The sequence below is a fragment of the Lissotriton helveticus genome, chromosome 2_2 (genome assembly GCF_964261635.1).
Source record: "Lissotriton helveticus chromosome 2_2, aLisHel1.1, whole genome shotgun sequence".
NCBI lineage: Eukaryota > Metazoa > Chordata > Amphibia > Caudata > Salamandridae > Lissotriton > Lissotriton helveticus.
This window is the reverse complement of record NC_136060.1, coordinates 254391351-254411633: the sequence shown is the minus strand read 5'-3', so window position 1 is coordinate 254411633 and position 20283 is coordinate 254391351. Positions and strand designations below refer to the sequence as shown.

The window sequence follows — 20283 nt, the reverse complement described above, 5'->3', positions numbered from 1 at the left end:
GGTCTTGCCCCCTGCTTTGCTTGCACTCCTGGCTATCTCCAGTGGTTCTTCTCTGCTGCTCTACCTGTGTCTGCAACAACCTGAAGAGTTCAGGTTGCCCAGAACCTGAGCGGTGGTTAGTGTGAGAGACTTACTTGATGGCCATAGTTAAAAAGTTGTCACATTTCTAGACTTTGTCTGTGTTTTGCAGGTACGTCATTACGCAGGTATTGTCCTGGGGTTCTTTCTTCCTTTTTCTATCCATATTTTCCCTATTTCCCAGGATGTCACTTGTTTGGTTTTTGTGACAAGTGAGAGAGATCGAAACACAGAGACTAGGTCTCAGGGGCCATTGGGTCATTGGGTACGGTGCCCCTCTCTGTATGCTTTGTACTTGACAGTATGTTATGCTGTGATGTTTGAGCCGATGGTCTGTGCCACGTTTGAGTATCAACACCTTCCTGAAGCCAATGATGAAGTGGGTGGCAGCGTCGGACCAGGAGTTACACTCTCTTGACATTTTGTCTATTGTGGGGATGGTTAATGGTACTGGAGATTTTGCGAGGCTAATGGACGTGATGACACACATGTCCCTTGACTTGGGAGTTCCTCTTTTCTGAAAGAAAACTGAAGGGCCAGTAATGGCACTGACCTCTTGAAGGTTAGAGATGGATTCGGTGGTGATGGTTTGCAGGCTGCCATCTGAGAAGTTAGCCACTTTAAGAGTGTTGTTGTGTTAAGTTTTTGGCAGGCCCGAATGTGAGCTGAGGAAACTATAGCAAGTCCTAGGGCACAGGAACTTTGCCTGTAGGTTAGTAGTGGCAGGAAGATCTTGCGGTAGACAACGAGTTTGCAGTGAGGAGAGAGACGAATGCAGACCCATGTACATGGGATGCCAGGATTTTTTCAGATGCCTCTAGGGCAGTGGGGTTTGGTTTACACTGGCACAGACACTGAGGTAGGTGGTTGACTGGATAAGACGGAACTACAGCATTGCTTTTATAGAATTTCTTCCAGTACTCTTGACAATAGAGCTTTGGGGACATAAACTGTCTATCAAAAATGTGGCCTTTTTGACGGACAGTTAAGCTGTGCTGAGAGAGTTCAATAAATTGTCTGCATGACGGATGGTAGATAAAGCTGCTAAGAGAACTGGTGAGGAGATGGTTGCCGTTAAATCTAATGTTCCAAGCTAGACCCATCCTGGGCTTAGAGAATGAGCTCAGATGCTGTCTCACCTCCAGTGGTCGAGGTTCTGTGGTTTGGCCCTAGAGGGGGTGCATGGGGAGAGGGTGCCAGAGGATTAGTGGCCACTACTGAAATTAAAGCTCTGTGTTTGGCAGTAGAATCCCTAGCTGCATCGACAAGGCGACGCACAGACAGGCTTAGTCATATTTGATAGTTGAGAAGTCAGGAAGAAAAAAAGCAACAGTGAGGGGATGGAGGACAAGAAGCAGTAGTGAGGTCACTAGTAGAAAAAGTTTTATCCCCAGTAACTTAGCCCTTTATAACGAGTATTTCTCAGGGTATGAGCCAAGCAGGGGAAGAGTTGCAAAATAGATGTTGAAAGGCTGGGCAAGGGATTGGAGGAAGGATAATGTCTGTAAGGCATTGACAATGGAGATATTGGAGGAAATATTGACCCAGGTGAGTGTTGCAGGCGCATAGGGTTGGGGGAAGGGGTTAGAATTTTACTGTTACATCAGTAGGGTTATTTAGAGCATGTGGCGAAGCAGAAGGATTTACGATCATCTGTGAGCGTTGCTTGTTTCAATAAAGTAGCATTTTTCACAACACCAGAGCATCAGGAATGGTCTCTAGCCCAAGGTGGGTCCTGCGTGGAGAAGAGGGGACCACACTCTCCACCTGGGAAGTTTTGGGAGCTCCAGGGTGAATTGAGCTGGTTATGCACTGCCACCACGTCCCTCAATTACGTGCATGCGCAGAGGGAAGATCAGATTTCCCTCTGCACAACGTTGAGCCCACCACCTTCATCCCTGGTCTATACTGATTAGGGATATCTTTGGACCAGGCAGTGCAAACTAAAGGCTGCATTATTTGAATGGAGAGGTGCTGGAAGGAGGCGGAAAGCGAGAGCTCACGATAAGGCAGACTAGGGAAAGAATAGAGCGGAGAGGAGTTTGGGCAAAGCCCTCAGTGAAGTCTTGAGAAAAGACCTACTGGGCCTAGTGCAGGCAGGCAGATGGAGAAGGTAATAGAGACGCAAGGACAACGAGTGGGAAATAGGAGTTCTTTAGTAAAACGTGTTTAGGTGTAACAATGTTATTTGGGGTGCAGGGGGCCGGAGCGCTTCAAGGGAATGTTAATGTTCATTGGTGGGAGAAGGGGTTAGAATTTCACTGCGAGAACATTGCTAGGGTTATTTCAAAACCTGATAAACTGCACATCATATTGTCTCTAATTTTCTTGGCACAGACTTCTTCTGCAGGATTTCCTGTTTGTTCAAGGTAGGGCAGACTTATGTCCAATGTATAGGACTCTTATATCCTCCGCACTTGGGGCTTGCCTCAGCTGATAATGAAACAATGTGAACGGCTTGCAGTATTCCTGCGAGGGCAAAGCAGTTCGAGCAGTGAACCTTTGTTGAACGGGGCTCTCGATGAAATCCTGTTTTGTATGGCTGCTCTCAGAACCTGGGGGCCAGGCCAACGAATAAAGGACATAACCAAGTCCATCAGGTTTATTAAGGGGTTTCTAATCCTGTGTTCTCTGCCTAAGTTAGTCGGTATTAGTGCTGGTGAATCCCTTGGCCGCGCAGGAGCCCCTATACAGAGTTCTGGAAAACAATTCATAATTAGTCCTAAGGTGATGTGAGGAGGAAATAGACACTTTCAAAAGGGTTATATCCACCAGTCATGATTCCCCCAGCACCATGAACACCAGATTGCCCCTGTCTCTTAGTGTTTTCCTTATTTAGAGTTCTTTATCTGTTCTCTGTTATGTCATGTGTTTCTGATTTGCTGCTCTTTCAGTGTAAATACTTTTTTCTTTTTCATTTTGTATTAAGTCAGATTCATGGTCCAAATAGTTAAGAAGTGTGAATCAGTTTTCAGAAAAAAAACAAATAACACCTCACAATGAATACCGTAAATAAAAATAAAGCAACATAAAATACTGAGACACCAGGCAAAGTTGGAAAAAGTAACAAAGTATTTTAACATTCTTATACAAAAACGAGTAGGAAATGACAGCCATGTTCTATATTTAATATACAAACCTCAAATCCAAGGATTGAGTCGATCACTCTGACTCAACAGTGAATGCAGAGAATTAGGATGAAATGTATCTAGATTACATCTCACAACGTTTAGAAAGAATCTGCCTTGGGTGGCACTTAACATTGCTGTCCACATCTTTGTGATTTTCATGAAATGGAACACATTAAATGACTATAATTGTAAGATTGTATCTCACACACAGCTCAAAATGGTATAAATATCCTCTGGGTCTACTACTCTAGACCTATCGTTAGGACACTAAGATTTTGCATTTCTGCAGTACCGTACAGTAATTCTAATTTGTAGACTAAGAGACCAGAATGGAGGCAAATCATGACATTTAATATGAATTGGTCAAAGATAACATCCCATTAGTGAGCGTGTCCAGAGCTGGCGTGAACATGTAATTGGGTCAACCATGTGCAATAAGAACAGAGTCGTTTTCAGTATCTTTCATGGCTGTTAGCATCACAAGTAAGAAAAGTCATTCTATCATTTTTTGAGATGTAGTACTAAAATTAACAGAGACAAAATAAAGTCTGAGATGCAGAAAACCTCCTTATACATTTTAAAGATAGAGTTAATCTACTGCTATGTTCAGCTTTTGTTTTTGGTTACAAGTTTAAAACATGTGTTGACTTATTTCAGGTATTGCTCTATTTGCCAACGGTACGTTTCATCAGACAATCAACACTGTGAAATCTGCAATGTATGCACATCTAAAGTAAGTGGTTCATTTTTAACACACCGTGGCTGGTTAGTGTACTGGATTGATGTTTATGTGGCCAAATGATTTGTCTGCATTGAACCACTTTTCTTGACTTCTTAACTGTCCTGCTGTGGTTGGTTCTGGTAGTACAAGGCTGTCTGCCTTTCTAGGACCCTCTGTCCTTTAGCCGTGTGGCTCTATTTGTTGAGTTTAGTGGCAATCGTAAGCTATCTGCTAGTGAAGCACCAGACAGCCTTCTCGTAATGCCTTACAGTAGAACTTCCTGCTATGCCTTCAATCTTAGCATCAGTTACTGGCTGACTTTAATTTAATCCTTATAATGTCAAGAATCAATGTAGAAGTGTGCCTCACCTCGTGTCTGTCTCAGATCATTAATTGTGTTTTTTAATTCCACCATTACCATCCACATCTCTTAAACGCTTAAACCACAATGGACTTTCTTTTCAGGCCTCCTTTTGTTTCGGTTCGTGTATGCCAGCTTGTTTTACTACACCCGAAGCCAAAGAATATTTTTGTTACATGTCAGAGAAACTGTTTAGTTTTTCATCAAAAACTTTCCACTGTAAATAAAAAAGCACACTTTATTCGGATAGAATGATTAACTATTTATTTCTAGCTCGGTGTCTCAGTAAAACATGCACATAGTTCAGTTACAGTGGTACAGAAAAGAAGTATAGCAGAACATGCCGGCATACACACCAAATATGGGCACAACAGGGTGGTTCTTAGAAGTTCGGGTGGTGGCAGGGTAGCCATTTATTGCTAGGTGATCACTGGCCGTACTAGCCCCTGATTATAGGCGGATATGACGTTGTGAGGGTGTTTCCTCAGGTACCCGTGCGGTGGCGAGGGTAGCGTTCTGATTGGTGCTGTCCTTGTCCGCCAGTGCTTTCAAAGTGGCAGCCAGGTGAGGTGGCTCGACCGCTTTGCGTAAACCTCCAACATCTAAACTGAGTCCTCGGTGCTTCTGGGCGATGACAAGGCCCCCGCTGATTTCAACTAACACCATTTGTGTTGCTCAGGCTCTGACCGATCTAAATCCGGATTGATAGCGGTGGAGTGCTTTGTGGGGCCCACATATTTCTGAACTTGCCTGGAGGCTTAGCTTTCAAACATTCCGCTTTTTATTGGCGTTTGAAACAGCTCAACATGTCTATCGGTACAAAGGTCGTTTTCTGCTTCCTTTTGCTTTCTAATATATGCATCTTTCCTAAATACTTATCAGCGTTTTACCACCATTACTTTGAGCTCTGTTACCTGTCGGAACCCCTCCAAATAGCATTTGTTTATTTTAAATATTTTAGTCAACATTTTAATGAAGCGCGAATTTAGCATAAGGCAGACTGAATAACAGTAAAAAAAGAAAAGAAAAATTACAATCTTCATTAAATTTATAAAGTTACAAACCAGCAGGCCTGAACAGTAATCAGAACCTATCTCATCCTGAGCTACAGAAGACGAAAAAGCGAATAACATCGGTGAATGATCTACGCGTAATAAATATAGCCCCATTCTTATTCATTATAGTTCTATTATTTTCCCTCCGTAAGGGAGTTTTTATAGTGGTCTGAAATTAACGAGTAATCTTGTGTGCTGGGTCTCTCACGTTCCTAATTTGGGGCGGCTCTGCCACCCTCTGGCAGGATTGAAAACTGCTTCTCAAACATGTTTAATACAGAACTGCATTTCACTACCATGAATGCTCACGCAAACACACAGCATGGTTCCTTCCTGGCGCAGGCTCAGAGCAGCCCCAGTTTTTTCTACTGATCACTGTGGCATGTACTGAGGAGCCTATGTACTGAATTCTTCTTTCATTTTCATTAAAAAAAACATCTTTTGCTCATCCTCTTCAGTGAGGGTGCCGTCTACCGCAGAGCTCTTGTTTTCAGGCCTTGTGCAAAGAGCCGTAAACTGAAGCGACTGACTCGCATATCATATTACATGGCCTGTGTCGGGAACATCCGTCCAGTGCACGTCTCTCAATGCCCCTGCGGCGACCATTGGGGCAAGACCTATTGAAATATATCTATAGTAAAGGTGAACGTGCTCCCTTGTGTGGGATTTTCTTTTTAGGCAGAGTTCTTAGGTCCTTACAAGAGTTTTGAAGTTGAGCCTGGTGCCACATTTTTTGTGTGTGTGAGGCTGCACAGTACTGTTTCTTTCTTAAATGTCACCCACCAACTCGGTGGCTACCATCACTGTCCAGATGCATGGATTACGAGAAACACGTGTAAAGAATACAGCATCAGAAGTAAAACAAAACGTTTCATACCCAGGAGCTAGTTTCTCTCCCCTCTCCATGCAGTGTTGAGGGAATATGCATTGAGGTCGTTTCGTCTTTGGCAGCTCTTCTCCTGGTGCAGTGGTGGCTCACCCATCGTATTTAAATATCCATGTAATCCATCTTATTTAAATATCCATGTAATATCAGTGAAAATAATGTTGGAGAAAGTTATTCCCCAACTTGCAGGACCACTGTTGTCAAAACTGAAAAGCCTGCCAACTAGACACCTTATCTTTCCAGACAGCTTACATTTATTTCTCTTTTCCAGAAACAAAGCCTCAAAGTAGGGGGTTATTTCTCCAAAAGTAAAAAGCAATGGCTCCAAGCATGGTCATCGATTCACCAAAATACATGGGGTAGCCGAAGTGACATCACATATCATTTGACCTTCATGACATCACAGGATGTGACATCATATGACTTTTGTCCCTAACCTTTTCCAGAAAGCCATGTCATATGACCCTAATATCACACCAGTTGACATAGCTGAAGTTTCATCATAACTGCATGATGAGTATAAATGTCAATTTTAGATACTATCCAAAGTATAACAGTCTATGTTAGATACTATCTATCTTGTGGCGCTGACTTGATCTTTGAAAATTCTGGGCCATAGTGCTTGCCCTGTTTTGTAATGAACGATCAAAGCGAGTAAGCCAGACCTCTTCTAAGGCGTTCCTCTCCCCCTCTTCCCACCCCCCTAGAAACTTTTGTAAGGAATGGCGTGAATGCATTTTTTTCTCTCCTTTTGACACATGGCAGCAGAGCAATTTTTGTGCAGTGTTGCCTTTCATCCATATTATTATTATTATTATTATTATCCACACCCACATGCTGACACATACAGACAACATGCTCACATATACTCATGTTCTCTCTCATCTAAACTCACTGCCACCTGCAAGCATACACATAACATACATTTAAAACCATACTTACTTACCACACTGGACATCTGAGAAGGAGTCAGGTGTGACTTCAGAACATTTATAGAGAACCCCAGCAAATGCAGGAGGTTCGCCATAGTCTGAAGTTGGGAGACAACTGCCAGGGGCGAGGGCGCCTTCAAAAGCCAGTCATCGAGGAAGGAGAAGACTGACACCCTTAACCTGCTGCCAATATCACCATCATTCCTCCTTCTTGAAGAAGAGATTGACGGTCCGAAGTTCTAAAACCCTTTGTTCTTCCTCGGAATCATAAAGTAGCTGGAATAACAGCCACTGCCTTCTTCTGAAACCGGGTCGCTTTCTTTAGCTCCCTTTGCCAAGAGAGCTGGAACTTCCTCCTGGAGAAATGTTAAATGATCTTCCGTCAGCCGTTCCTGATTTGGCAGAATGGGAGGAGGAAAAGAAAGGAAAGGCAGAGAATAGCCCTCCTGAATGACTAGCAAGACCTACTTGTCTGATGTTATAGACCTCCAGTGGGGGAGATGATGATGATGGATTCCCTCTGCCAACTGGAGTGTTGTGGTCTTGCAGAGGCAGACTAGGAGTGCTTGGAGGCTGCAGCTGCGGAGGGCAGGGTGGCCGACGACTTCTGGCTTCCATTCCTAGGCCGGAATGAACAGCGTCCACGCTCCCGTCCAGCTTGGGTAGCCTGCGCAGGACGGTGGCTGAGATAGGGCTGACGTGTTTGGAAACCCATTCCGTTGCCACTAAAGGGGCTAAAGGTAGACTGGCCATGAGGAGTTGAAAAGAGGCCCAAGGATCTGGCCGTAGCTTGAGAGCCCTTCAACCTCACTAGGGCCGAATCTCCCTTTTCCCCATATTGGCGGGTTCCATCAAAGGGCATGTCCATAAGATTTGCTTGGACCTTATCCGAGAAGCCAATTGTCCTATGCCAGGCATGGTGTCTCAAGGCCACTGTTGTGGAAATCGATCAGCCCAGCCAATTCGTCGTATCAAGGCCACACCTTATGGTGAATTTTGCTGCATCTCTACCATCCTTAACTTCCTGAGAGAGCACAGCCCGGGCCTCCTCTGGGACTTGTGGCAGCACTTGCACAACCGTCTCCTAAAGGGAGTGGGAGAAACGGCCCAATAAGCACGCAGTATTCACTGACCGCAATGCCAGGTTGGGGAAGAAAACAACTTCTTACCAAATGAATCCAGCCTCTTGGATTCCCTATCTGGTAGAGGGGAAGGGAGCACACCCTGTGACGTAGAGTCCTGCACCACCAAACTTTCTGGGGTGGAGTGTTGGCTGAGGAACTTTGGGTCGCCCAGAGCCGGGGGATGGTGGCATGCGATTGTCCTATTCACAGGAGCCCCTGTGCTAGGCTTGAATCATGTGTCTAGAAGGACATCAGTAAGTGCTTCATTAAAGGCAAAAGTGGTTCTGAGGGGGAAGCCCCAGGCTGAAGCACGTCAGTCAGGAGATTAGTCCTGACCTCCACTGAGGGCAGCTCCAGTCCAAGGACCTCAGCTGCCCTCTTAACCACCATGGCATAAGATGCCCCCTCCTACGTAGCCAATGTTCGCGGAGAGAGCATGCCAGTATCTGGAGAAGTATCCAGTCCATTGGCTTCCCCAAGTTCCTCATACCAGTCCAACTGCTCTGCAGAGTCATCCTGGTGTTCCAGAGGGTCCTTAGACCCTTGCCATTCCTCTCTGTTGCCTAACATGTCCACAAAGTGTTCAGGCGACAATATAGAACCCCTGGGTTCAATCAACGTTGGAATCAGCGTCGAGCGATGTCGTTCCGATTCCGTGTCATCTGGGATAAGGATGGGACCGGCACCGGCGCCGCAGTCAGGCACTGACTTCAGGTCTGATGCCGGGGGAGGTCACGGTGGCACGACCAGCGTCGACCCAGATCAGAGATCTGATCTCTGAGGCCCCACCTGCGCCGTGGCTGGAGCCGAGAGCATCAAACCCGACTGGGCCACCTCCAACCATGCAGGCTCGAAGGCTCACCCGAGGGGTCGGCCCGCTCCAATACGTGACGCATGTCATCGTAGAACTCTTTGATCTGAATGGGGTTGCTCTGGCTCCTGGAAAAGGAGGGAGACGCGAAGTCGCCCCTGGCTCCGTAGAACCGTGCCTAGAGATGGGTGTTCTTTACCTGCTTCATCAACAGACGACAGCCGAGGTGAAGATGAAGTCTACTTGGACTTCTTCTTGTGCCTCTTTCGCAAGTCTCCCGATGACCTCGAGTGGGATGAAGAGGACTTTGGGCTCTAAGAGTGGTCCCCCGACCTCCTCTTACTCGATCGAGACTGGGACGTGTGCGGAGTCTCTCTTTATGGTGTCAGCTGTAGGGCCACAAGGAGCTTCAAAACCCGCTCCTGTAAGGTCTCAGGAGCCATGGCCAACAGTCCGAGCAAAACTTTGGATCGTGGTTGCGCTCAAGACACCAGAGGCAGACGAGGTGGGGATCGGTAAATGTAAATGTAAATGTAGACGTACTTGTAAAGCGCACTGATACTCCTGAGTGTCCTGGCGCTGTACTCATACCGCTAGGGAACCCTTCCTGGTTTTCCCACGAGAAATGTCCACTCCTGGGCATCCCCAGCGTGCAACCAGGCATCCCTAGCGCTGTAGGGGGCCGTTGTGGAGACTAAGCAAGCTATTGCCCAGAGTTGCAGCGTGGGACCCATGCTTAGAGTAGGCACCGAGGCGAGAAATCAGGTCCGAGGAATTATGAGCCCAAGATCAGCCGAGGCAGGAATTGAATCCTGGTCCCGGGCCAGACCTCTGCATCAGGGTCTGCCGCTCTAACCATTGAGCCACACTTCTCCACATCGTGACCGACATCGTGCGAAGACAAGCCCCGCTCGGCTTAAACCCAATCTTCATAAAAGACATCCTTTCACACATTTGAAAAAATCTTGGAAGTCAACAAAAAATCGAGAAAGAGCCTGTTAAAACCGACAGAGGGGTAGCTATTTCCTGATCAGTGCTTAACTGGCGTGGAAAGCTAAGAACTGACATCCGCGTGGCTGGGTGGCGCCTATATAGGTACTGTGATGTTATAACCAATGCTAATGATGCCACCAATGTCACGAGGAGCCGAATGGAGTCACCTGATGGTGTGCGCAAAAGGTATTGTTCAGCAAAAGTTTCCGGACCCAGCCTGAAGCCTGGGAAATTCAAAGGTTTGGAATCTGCAGCTAGAAGCCTCTATCAGATATACAGAATATTTACATTTGGTTGTCTCTTTTTGGCACAGCCTAATGCCAATGACATTATTGCTGGCTGAGTTCTCTAGCATTAGCCCAATTTTGAACAGTACTCTTCTGTGCTTATTTATGTCAGGAACGTGTGGGCACGTATGCTCATGCTGGTTGAAGATATGACCAGACTTTGCACACATGAGGTCCAGTGACTTCTGTGAGACAGCTTTGAGCACTATGAACATTGGTCTTTCTGTGCAACAGAAAGTGTGGGTTAGGCTTTTGGACACGGGAGTCCAACGACAAAGTCATTGATTTTCCTTATGAAAGCGATAAATAATTTGTTCAAAGCATGAACTGCTGCAACAGTCCAAAATGTAACATCAATTGAGATAACTGAATTGTATGAGAATTGCTTGAATGCATTTTATGAGATATATAGAAATGTTACCTATTCAAAATGCGCTAGCTCAGTTATCACTTCTCATAGAAATTCAATATTAGAAACTTATTTATATCATTTCACAGTTAGATACAAGCACCAGTGTTATGGTAAATATGACCTAACATATAAGAAATATGTACCCCATCAATTCATTCACTTTCCTCTATATAGGATATATAAAATGCAACTAAAAACACGTAATCCTATTTTTACCCAATCAATAGAAATTGCACAATCCTTGAAGATATTTTATCAAATGCAAACACAGTCATTGCAAGTGTGTTTTAATTACAAATAGGAAGTTTAGTTTCAACATAGAAATACATCCTTTGATGACTCCTTCGCAGATTGCACCTAGTTCACCACTTTATCTATAACAAATTTACACCTCCTTTTATGCGATCAATGTGTTTCAGCTTAATATCCATTCATTGGCTCCTGATGACAGTCATACCAAGAACAAATACTTTTATTTACTTTATCTCAGTGTGACAATACATGTGTACCCCCGAACCACTCCGTAGTCCTGCTTTAGTGTATAGTTATTTTTTCAGGACTTCATGGGATTATAAGAATCCCAAATCTTACACATATATTTATTGATGTGTAAGGTATATATTTTTAATTTCTCCAGACCGGCAACCATTGCAACTCTGGTGGATCTTATTCCTATACTTGTCTTGAGGTGCAGTGTCCATTCCACCTACCATGTTGGTTACCAGGCTTGTCCAAATGCGGCTGTGGTAATCACTCTCCGAGGTAACTAGTGAACAAGTGGTGATTTACTGCATAACGCACACATTACCTTTAGATGGTTCTTTAAGTTAGGTTAAATTAAATACTGAAGGTGTAGTATCTCTGTAATTTCTTGCACAGTTTGTGGCTGCAGATGCTGGAGGAGTTTTAATATGATATTGTGTATTATTAGGAACACTATGTAGTCCTAATGAAGATACTGTATAGTACACCTAATGTGCTGGTATGTTTTTTCCCCCAATTTTCTGCAGGATGGGAGGCGATGGAAACACTGCGTTCTTTGCAGGAAGTGTGTAAAACCTTGTAAGTATGTTGATTATGCTAAAATCTTACCATAAGGAATGCGTTTATGTCCACTTGAGTAAAGAAGGGTCTATTGTTTACAGTCTTTTTAAAAACACGTTTACAACATTTTCGAGTAACTGACACAAGATAAAAATGCCCCCTGCGTCGAAGCACACAACTTTATATTAAAAAAAAGACTCTAGAGTTCATTAAAGTGTACATACTACATCTATAACGCAACAAAATCCTGTTAATCAATGAATGCCGAAGGCAAACAAATCAGAACAGGTCAGCACAAATTCTTGCTGTGTAAGTGGCAATAACTTGATCCAGTGCCTGCTGTCTATAATTACCACAAAAGGAGGACAAATGGACAGATCTAAAGCAATTTTGTGTTTGCAAATGCTCCGATTCGAAGTTTGCAACCACAACCATCCCAGTGACCTGTTTATTGTGATAAAAGCATCACTTTGACAGACTCCTGTACATCCATCCTCTGATTAAGGAGACACCACCTCAGTATGAGATAAATCTGGCATTTCTGGTGCATAAACAATTCTGCATATGTTTTCTGTGACTTACACTTGTTAGACTTGCTTACGTAGAAGACTGCCTTTTGTGGTACCCTGTACCTTGGCCCGAAGAATCTGCTCACCTCAGGCTCTTTCTTCAAGTGTGCCCTTTGGACAGTGCCTACATGTATTCCCAAACACACCACTAAGATAAATTCACTCAAATCAGAAGATGATTTATCAATGTTGACATTTGCAAATCTCTAAATTTCTACCTGTAAAGAACAGCTCTTACCTGATTTTCTGAACATTTATTCATTACTTATAGTAGACTTTCACCAGGCCTTTTGTTAGGCGATTAGTCTCTTGTTTAGCAGAATATATCACAGTGTTGGAGCTCATGGTCAAGAGAGGCTTTGGGCTTACTCCAGCAGAGCCAAGGTAGCATCAATGGTGTTCTGAAAACCACTCCCCTTCACAGATATTTGCAGAGAAGATATGTGGTACACTCAATACGTTCCTCAAGCATTAGCATGTGTTCAGGGCATTCTGCGTGATTTGCTTGACTGAAGCCTGGTTGGGATTATCGTGTCGGGGTGCTCCCATCAAGATTCAGAATCCCAACCACTGGGGAAAGAGGGAGAGCAGAAGGAAATAATAAGGAAAATTATCTACAGGGATTGTCCCATACTTGTAAGCCTTACACTCTATGACACAACACTGTCCAGTCGCCGTCTTGATGAATAAGCTGAGCTTCAATATTGCATGTCAGAAAAAACCTATAGGAACCGGGTGGAAATGAATGGCGGTGGGTTAGTCAGAGCGGGGCCCATACACGCAGCAGGACGTTCCGCCAAGCGGGAGCCACTGAAAAGAAGTGTTCTTTTGGACAAGCTTTCTGGTTTCAACTAAGGAACTTCAAACCAGTTGTAAAGAAGGGGAAGACAGGACTAAGAAAACTGGAATTCCAACGATGGATGTTTTGCATAATTTAAACTCTTAAATTAATTTTCAGAGTATATAAAATATAAATGGGAAGGTAACAAAAATATACTTTATCCATAAATTAAAACTTAGCAAACACATGGTAAAATCTTGTGCAGTTTTCTTAGTGAAAATAAAATCAGTTCACATCAACAGCCTGCCAGAATATGATCTACGATTGAGACCCTTCAGCAGGGGATTTGGAATGTCAATTAAAAGGATACCATGGTCACCGCCTCAGCTGGTCAACATACTTTCTTTAATTAAATATTATAAATAAAGTTACTGAGTATGCTGTCCTCGTAAATTTCTTTAAATATGGGAAATGGCTTTCTCTATGGAGCTATTAACCATTAAAACGAAATAGTAAGCAAAAAATATTTGCTGTAGCGTCTGCAGGCCTTTTCTGAGGATTGACTGGGCTACAGACTGCGTACACTTTCCTCCTAGCAGTGGTTTTCTGCCTCTGGTGTATATTAGGAAGTAGATTGAGACGTATTGCGCTGGATTGCCTTGTGGGCCATTTTTACCTCATCTAATGTCAAAGAACGAACTATTTTGTCTATGTCCAAAACTAAATCGGCTGATTTAAAGCTAATTCCCTTTTGAGCATCATGTTGCCTCTTAGACTGCTCTAAACGTAAAGTTAATGTCCGAGTCAGAAAGCTGTGGTCCACCGCTTTGACACGGCTGCCAGAGTTGCAAGTAGGTAGATTATCCGAGGCTGCAGCACATCTTCCTTTTTATCAGCATCACCTTAAGGCACACATTAATCATTGGCTTCATGGAAGGGTCAGTGTGAAATTATGTGATGTTCTAGAGCCTCCAGGGAGTTTCAGTTTATTCACCAGGTAGCGAGGAGAGGAGGAGTGCAAGGCTTTGTGGGTGATACAGGCAGTCTTGTAGATAGATCTTGCCTCGATGGGAAGCCAATGGAGGGTGGATAAAATGGGTGTGATGTGGTTGCTTCTTTTGGCCCCATATATGAAACGAGCTACTGAATGGAGAACATATTTGAAAGGGGACAGGTGGGATTTGGGGCGGCCAGTAAGAAGAGAATTGCCGTAGTCCAATCTAGAGAGAACCAGCGATTGGACCAGGGTTTTAAGGTATTGCTCCGGGAAGAAGCGATAAATCCCTCAAAGAAGGCACAGTTGGTATCGAGCAGACTTTGCAATGGAATTGATGTGGGAGAGTAGATTGAAGTTTTTTGTCGAGTATGACACCAAGGGATTTTGGGCTGTCAACAATGATGCGTTTATTGTTAAGTAGATTCATCTGATCCATCCATGATTGAACCGGAGGAGGAGGAGAGGAGGAGGAATTCAGTTTTGGAGGGATTCAGAATCAATTGATGAGTTAACATCTAGTTTTGAATGGAGTCGAGAGTAGAGTTTAGGATAGAGCGATCATGAGAGGAGGCCACTTTTAGGTAGATTTGAGTGTCGTCCGCATAGAGATGATAGCGGATCCCGGATTTACTTAAAAGATTTCCCGTTTGGTTCCAAATAGAGGTTGAACAGAGTGGGTACAAGTATAGAGCCTTGAGAAACACCTTGATCTACCGCCAAAGGAGATAAAAGACTGTTCGCTATTTTGATCATTTGGGATCTATCAGAGAGGAAGGAAGCAAACCATTTAAGCACAGTGCCCTCCATGCCCATTCTCTGTTGAAGAGTGTTCAGGAGAGGTTTGTGATTGGCAGTGTCAAAGGGTTCAGAAAGGTCAAGGAGAATTAGAAGACAAGACTCCCCCGAATCGAGTATCCACAGCACTTCATCAATCACTTGCAGCAGGGCTGTTTCAGTGCTGCAGTTTTGAATGAAGCCAGACTGGAATTTGTCAAGAAGATCATTGTCCTTGATATGACGGGAGAGTTGTTTCGCTACACAGCTTGCTGTGATTTTTGAAAGAAAAGGTAGGTTAGTGATGGGGCGGAAGTTGTTGAGGTCATTTGCATCAGCTGTGGGTTTTTTAAGCAAAGGGGTAGCCTGCCCAGTTTTGAAGGAAACAGGAAGGGAGTCTTGACAGAGGGAGAGGTTAACCAGAGTGGTCCAATAGGAAAGAGAATGGGTATAGAAGTCGATGGCAATGGCACTAGGGATGGGGTCAAGAGAATGGTTGGAGGGCTTTGTTTTGAGGATGCATTTGAGGAGGACATCTTCAGAGATAGGGGCAAAGTTCTGCCAAATGGCTAAGGATTTGCACTTCTCTGGAGGGGTAGGATGAATGACCTGATCCACAAGAGATTTTACTTTTTCGCCAAAGAATATAGCAAATTCAGCTGCTTTCCTTGTAGAATCCTCCAACTTGGAGGTTGGGGGCGAGCAGTTTGGATTCTTGATGAGATCGAATCGTTTTTTGGGTCTATTTTTGGCTGAGTCGAGGAGGGTTCTGAAGTGCGATGCTTTTCCAAGGAAGATGTGCTTGTGGTACTTGGATCTTGGTGAACGAAGCGTGGTCATATTATCGGTGGAGAGCGCTTGTCTCCATTGTTTCTCCAGGATTCTTAGGTACTTCCTTTCTTCATAAATGGATTTGTTGAACCAGGGTGCTGAGGGAGTAGGCCTTTTCTTTTTGCTTTGAAGAGGAGCGACGTTATGGATTTCGACTGCAAGGACTGTGAGGCATTGGGAGGTAAGTTTGTTAACATCCACGTTCGGGTCTAGCCTTGGAAGTGATAGCAAAGTTGAATCACAGAGGGTACAGAGGTCAATATTTTTTGTGTCACGGAACCCGAAAGTAGCCCTCTTAGGTTGGCCAAGAGTTATAGAGTGTGATAGGTGAAGAGAGAATGGGATGAGGAGGTGGTCAGACTAGTCTACATGAATAGGGATAGCGATAGTAAGCATGCCTGCTTTAGAAATACCTAGGTCCAGGATTGAGCCCTTAGAGTGTGTTGTTTCTGTGCAGTGTTGGATCAGATCGGTTGTAGAGAGGAAGGTGGCCTGCTTTTTCGCAGGAGAGTCTTGAAGCGAGCCCCAGTGGAGATTGAAGTCACCCACGAAGATCTAATTGTCACTTTGCGAGTATTGGTCGCTGATGAAGTCAGTGAGTTCCTCCATAAACGAAGGGCCTCTACCAGGCAGGTGGTAAATGGCATGAAATCTGAGGGGTGAGCAGTGGTGCAATTGAAGCTCAAGAGATAGGCATTCAAAAGTGCGGAAGGAGCTGATAGGAAAAGCCTTAAGTTGAAGGGAGTTTCTAAAGATGACTGCAACACCTCCCCCACTTTTGTCTATTCTGTCATTTCTAAATATAGAATAGCCTGTGGGTTATAGGAGATCAAACATAGAGTGAGAGGTATCGTTGAACCAGGTCTCTGTGAGGAAGAGCATGTCAATATAGGGTACCCAAATGTCAAATATGGCCATTACATTTGTCTCTAGGAGGTTTGTAAGCAGTGGTAGCACCATGAACGACAAAAACTTTGTTAACAGAGGAAACAGGACACTTTGCAGTCACCACTTGCTGGGACCTGCAACAGGGAAAGGACTGTTGAGAAAGGTGGAATAACGTGTCACTCAACTGCTAAGCAAGGACGTCCTATGTATAGTGTTATGTAAGGGAGAACTGCTTATGGCGTATCCTGTGAGAATGTGTTTTAGGTAAACCACTTCAGACACTAGTAAATCAGGCATTTTTATAACAGATACAAGGACTGATGAATTTCCCTGTGCACGAACATACAGAATCATTGACCTCTACCGTAGGTAGTACCTGAACCTTGAGGAAACTAGTTTCAAATCCTGCCAAACACTAATATCAGAAATGAATGCGTGATAAAATTACTCTTCTCTCTCGGAGATCCTCACCACTCATTATTTTCAGTCTTCTTTAAAATATCAGAGCTTTCTTCGCCACACTGGCATCTTTCTCAGCTGAGGTAGTACCCCTCGCTTTCATTAGATCTGCATTTCATTTCTCCATTCCAGACAATAATCAAGACTTACCCTCACAAGATCCTCATTGGCCTTCTCCATTAAGAAAACCTGTATATTTCCAATGGATGCCTCTTTTACAATTAAGGATTTGATCACATCCTGGAGACACGTTAAAGTAATATTCCACCTTATATACGACTGCATGCTCCCTAACTCAAGCCTTCACCTTCATTCTGCACCCAGGCTTTAACCCTGAATGTGCAAAGATCTGAAGCGTGGTATGAGAAGCTCTGGGCTGAAGCCGATCAGTGGTAAGACAACCTTGGGGCTACCCATTCCATGTGACTAAAGGAATTACCATAACGGCCACTACAAGAGCACCCCGAAAACCATCTAACTTCTTGTATAAACAACGAACTAAAGCCTAAACTTAAGAAATGAAATCCCCAAGCAATAAGACATACACCTACAATTCCAGCACTGTTTTCGCTATACTATTAAAAAGAAACTACTGCCATTAGCTAGTCCTAAAAGAAAACCTACCTAAAATCTGCATAGGGCATTTACAAAACCAAAAATGCAAATCAGTCTGTCAAATCCAGCTTAATCCTCCTGAGAGAGAACTTAGCTTTTGTAGGAGCTGCAGTAAAAGTGAAGCGGTTCCGAAATACAGGTGTAAAGTTTTATAGGTAAAGTTCTCTTTTTATTCTGTGGTCTTTACTTCTGCAAACGAATAAAGTTAAAGAGTCTCTTGTCCTAAGAAAAATTTCAAGTCGGAATCAGTTTATGGCTAAGGGAAAGGGATATTAGATAGAGGTGAACATATGTTTCTCAATGACCATACTAATACAGGATTTCTATTAAGTAGTAGCAAGTGTAAAAATCCAGTCTTTGATTGGTGGCTTAAGCGGCGATGTGAGCGGACGTGCTCTCGTGGGGCTCCCGCTGCCGCCGGCCTTAATTTGCTATTTCCCTCGGTCCCGGGGCTCTTTAGTCTCACCCCCGAGTGCCTCGGAGGTGTGGGCACACTGTGCTCGGGTGTCCGGCGAACGGCCCGAGTGGACATCGGCTGCAGGGTGCCATCAGGAGCAGGACGGCTAGACCTTCGGCGGCGGCGCCCGCCATTTTGCGAGCCTGGTGTCGGCGGACGCGACCTCTGCCGTCAGCCGAGTGCGACTTCCTGAGGCGATCACGGGCGGAATTCCTGGTCCCTGGAGCGGAGGTTGCTGCCGAGGGGCACCGGGGCTCTCCTAAGCGGCCCTGCGAAGGGCGGGCGCTGACGACGCGGAGACCTGCGGCCGGGGCCTGGGACGGGGGCCCGCCGCCTTTGAGCGTTGGGAGGACGAGGGTCGGGATAGCTTGCCCGCCCTGCCCCACCGAAGACGGAGCCCTGATCCCCCTGTGTGCCCCGCGCAGCGGCCTGCCCTGACGGGCGTTGCAGAGCACTCGACACGCTTCTCTCCATGCTAGGGAGCACTGCGCCAGCCGAGGAGGACTGAAGCCTGGGGCCCGGCGTGACATTGGAGCCCGGACCCCTGCGGTGGCGGTTCGGCCATTGGCCCATGCTGGAGACGCTGGAGTGCCCCCCGAGGAGGTGAGCGGGAGCGGGGACGAGCTATCGGGAGATCACCGGTGCTGGCCCTGACCTGGCTGTAGGCGGCGACAGAAGCAGTGAGGACCTGTGGTGTGTGTGGTGTCCACCATCTTGCGAGCCGAGGGGTACGACGACCGCCATCTTGCGAACACGCACTGTGCATCAGGACAGGAGGTGAGCGGCTTTGACTGTCTGGGGGGGGGTGAGGAGGCCCATTATTGGTACCCAGCCATGGGCGTCCGCAGGGGGGGGCAAGGGGGGGCACTTGCCCCCCCCTGGATCTGGTGAGTCAGTGTGGCATTTATTTACAATAAATAAAATGGAAGAACCGAACTTCGGAAGTTTTTATTTTGTGAGCAGGCCTCTTCATTGTAGAATTTTAGGCCAGCAGCAGCACCAAAATCCCTATGACATCATGACGCCGGAGAGTGCTGCGCCACCTATCTTACGCTGCAAAGTACCGCGCAGGGCGCGCCCGCGCGTTAGGTCACACACAGCCGGGCCCCACCACACACACACAGTGGTGTTTGTTTCCAGGGCCAGCCCGGTGACACAACATTAGGAGCAGCCCGGCGCCGAGCAGGAATTCGGGAAAACGGCTGCTGCCTTGCCTGTTCCGAGTAGCATTTAGCGAAGGTCTGCAAGTAAGAGAAATCTGTTTCTCATAAAAAAATAATGGTTTGTCGTGTGTATAATATTATCTGAAGGCGGTAGTGGGTTCACGACGAATCACGACCTTTCCCTCGCATATCATCACAGCCCCCCCTTACGTCTGCTTGAGCCGCCGCCCAGGACCCATTAACTACAGAAAGCCTCACAGGTATTATTCATGCGCATAATTTAGTCAGCCCTGCCGCATAATTTGGCCCTCCCCTCCTCCCTTGATGCCTAATTCCAGTGGCCCCGGCCCGATCTATGGCTATCTACATCCCCAAAACGTTGTAAAGCGAGGTGACGCCAGCGCATAAGTAAAGGTTTTAGAATTGCCTTTTCTTGAATGAATGGAGAGGAATCCAGCTGTAAAAGTTTATTTTACATGGAACACCGGACATCTTTTCAGCATCCGTGCACGGCTACAAAATGGTCATGTAGACTATGTTGCGGAATGTTGAAATTCTGCTGCCTTTTCATGTGTCTTTTCTACGCTGACAGAGGCTGGATCCAGCGAGTAAACCTTTTTATTGCTCGGTAAGCCAGGTACCCCCGGGTACCCCCGCTTCCAAAAAGGCCTGTTTCAAGACACCTTTCTGTCTGCAACAACCTAGTTAAAATCAAATTAGTAGCAGGCATTTGAGTGGTTCTCGTGAGGAGGCGGAGGGGGAGTGGTGTCGGCGCTATAAAATCTCCAAAATGAGCCCCGGCCTCGGGATGGAAGGCCTGGCAGTCTGCGTTTAATTTTCGCAAATTACACGTTTTGATCTGCCTACGCAGAGTTAAGAACGACCTGAATGTACTAGTGCTCCTATATTGTCAT

The 20283-nt window shown here is 45.4% G+C and overlaps 1 protein-coding gene across 1 annotated transcript in view; it reads left to right on the top strand.

The window, feature by feature from the left end:
* The window catches only part of ZCCHC4 (zinc finger CCHC-type containing 4), a 374799-nt gene that overhangs the window by 268689 nt on the left and 85827 nt on the right, over nucleotides 1-20283 (top strand). Inside the window, exons 10-11 of the mRNA XM_078678377.1 lie at nucleotides 3867-3942; nucleotides 11802-11853. Of these exons, the coding sequence (XP_078534503.1) occupies nucleotides 3867-3942; nucleotides 11802-11853 (128 nt within the window). The remainder of the gene's footprint in view (nucleotides 1-3866; nucleotides 3943-11801; nucleotides 11854-20283) is intronic.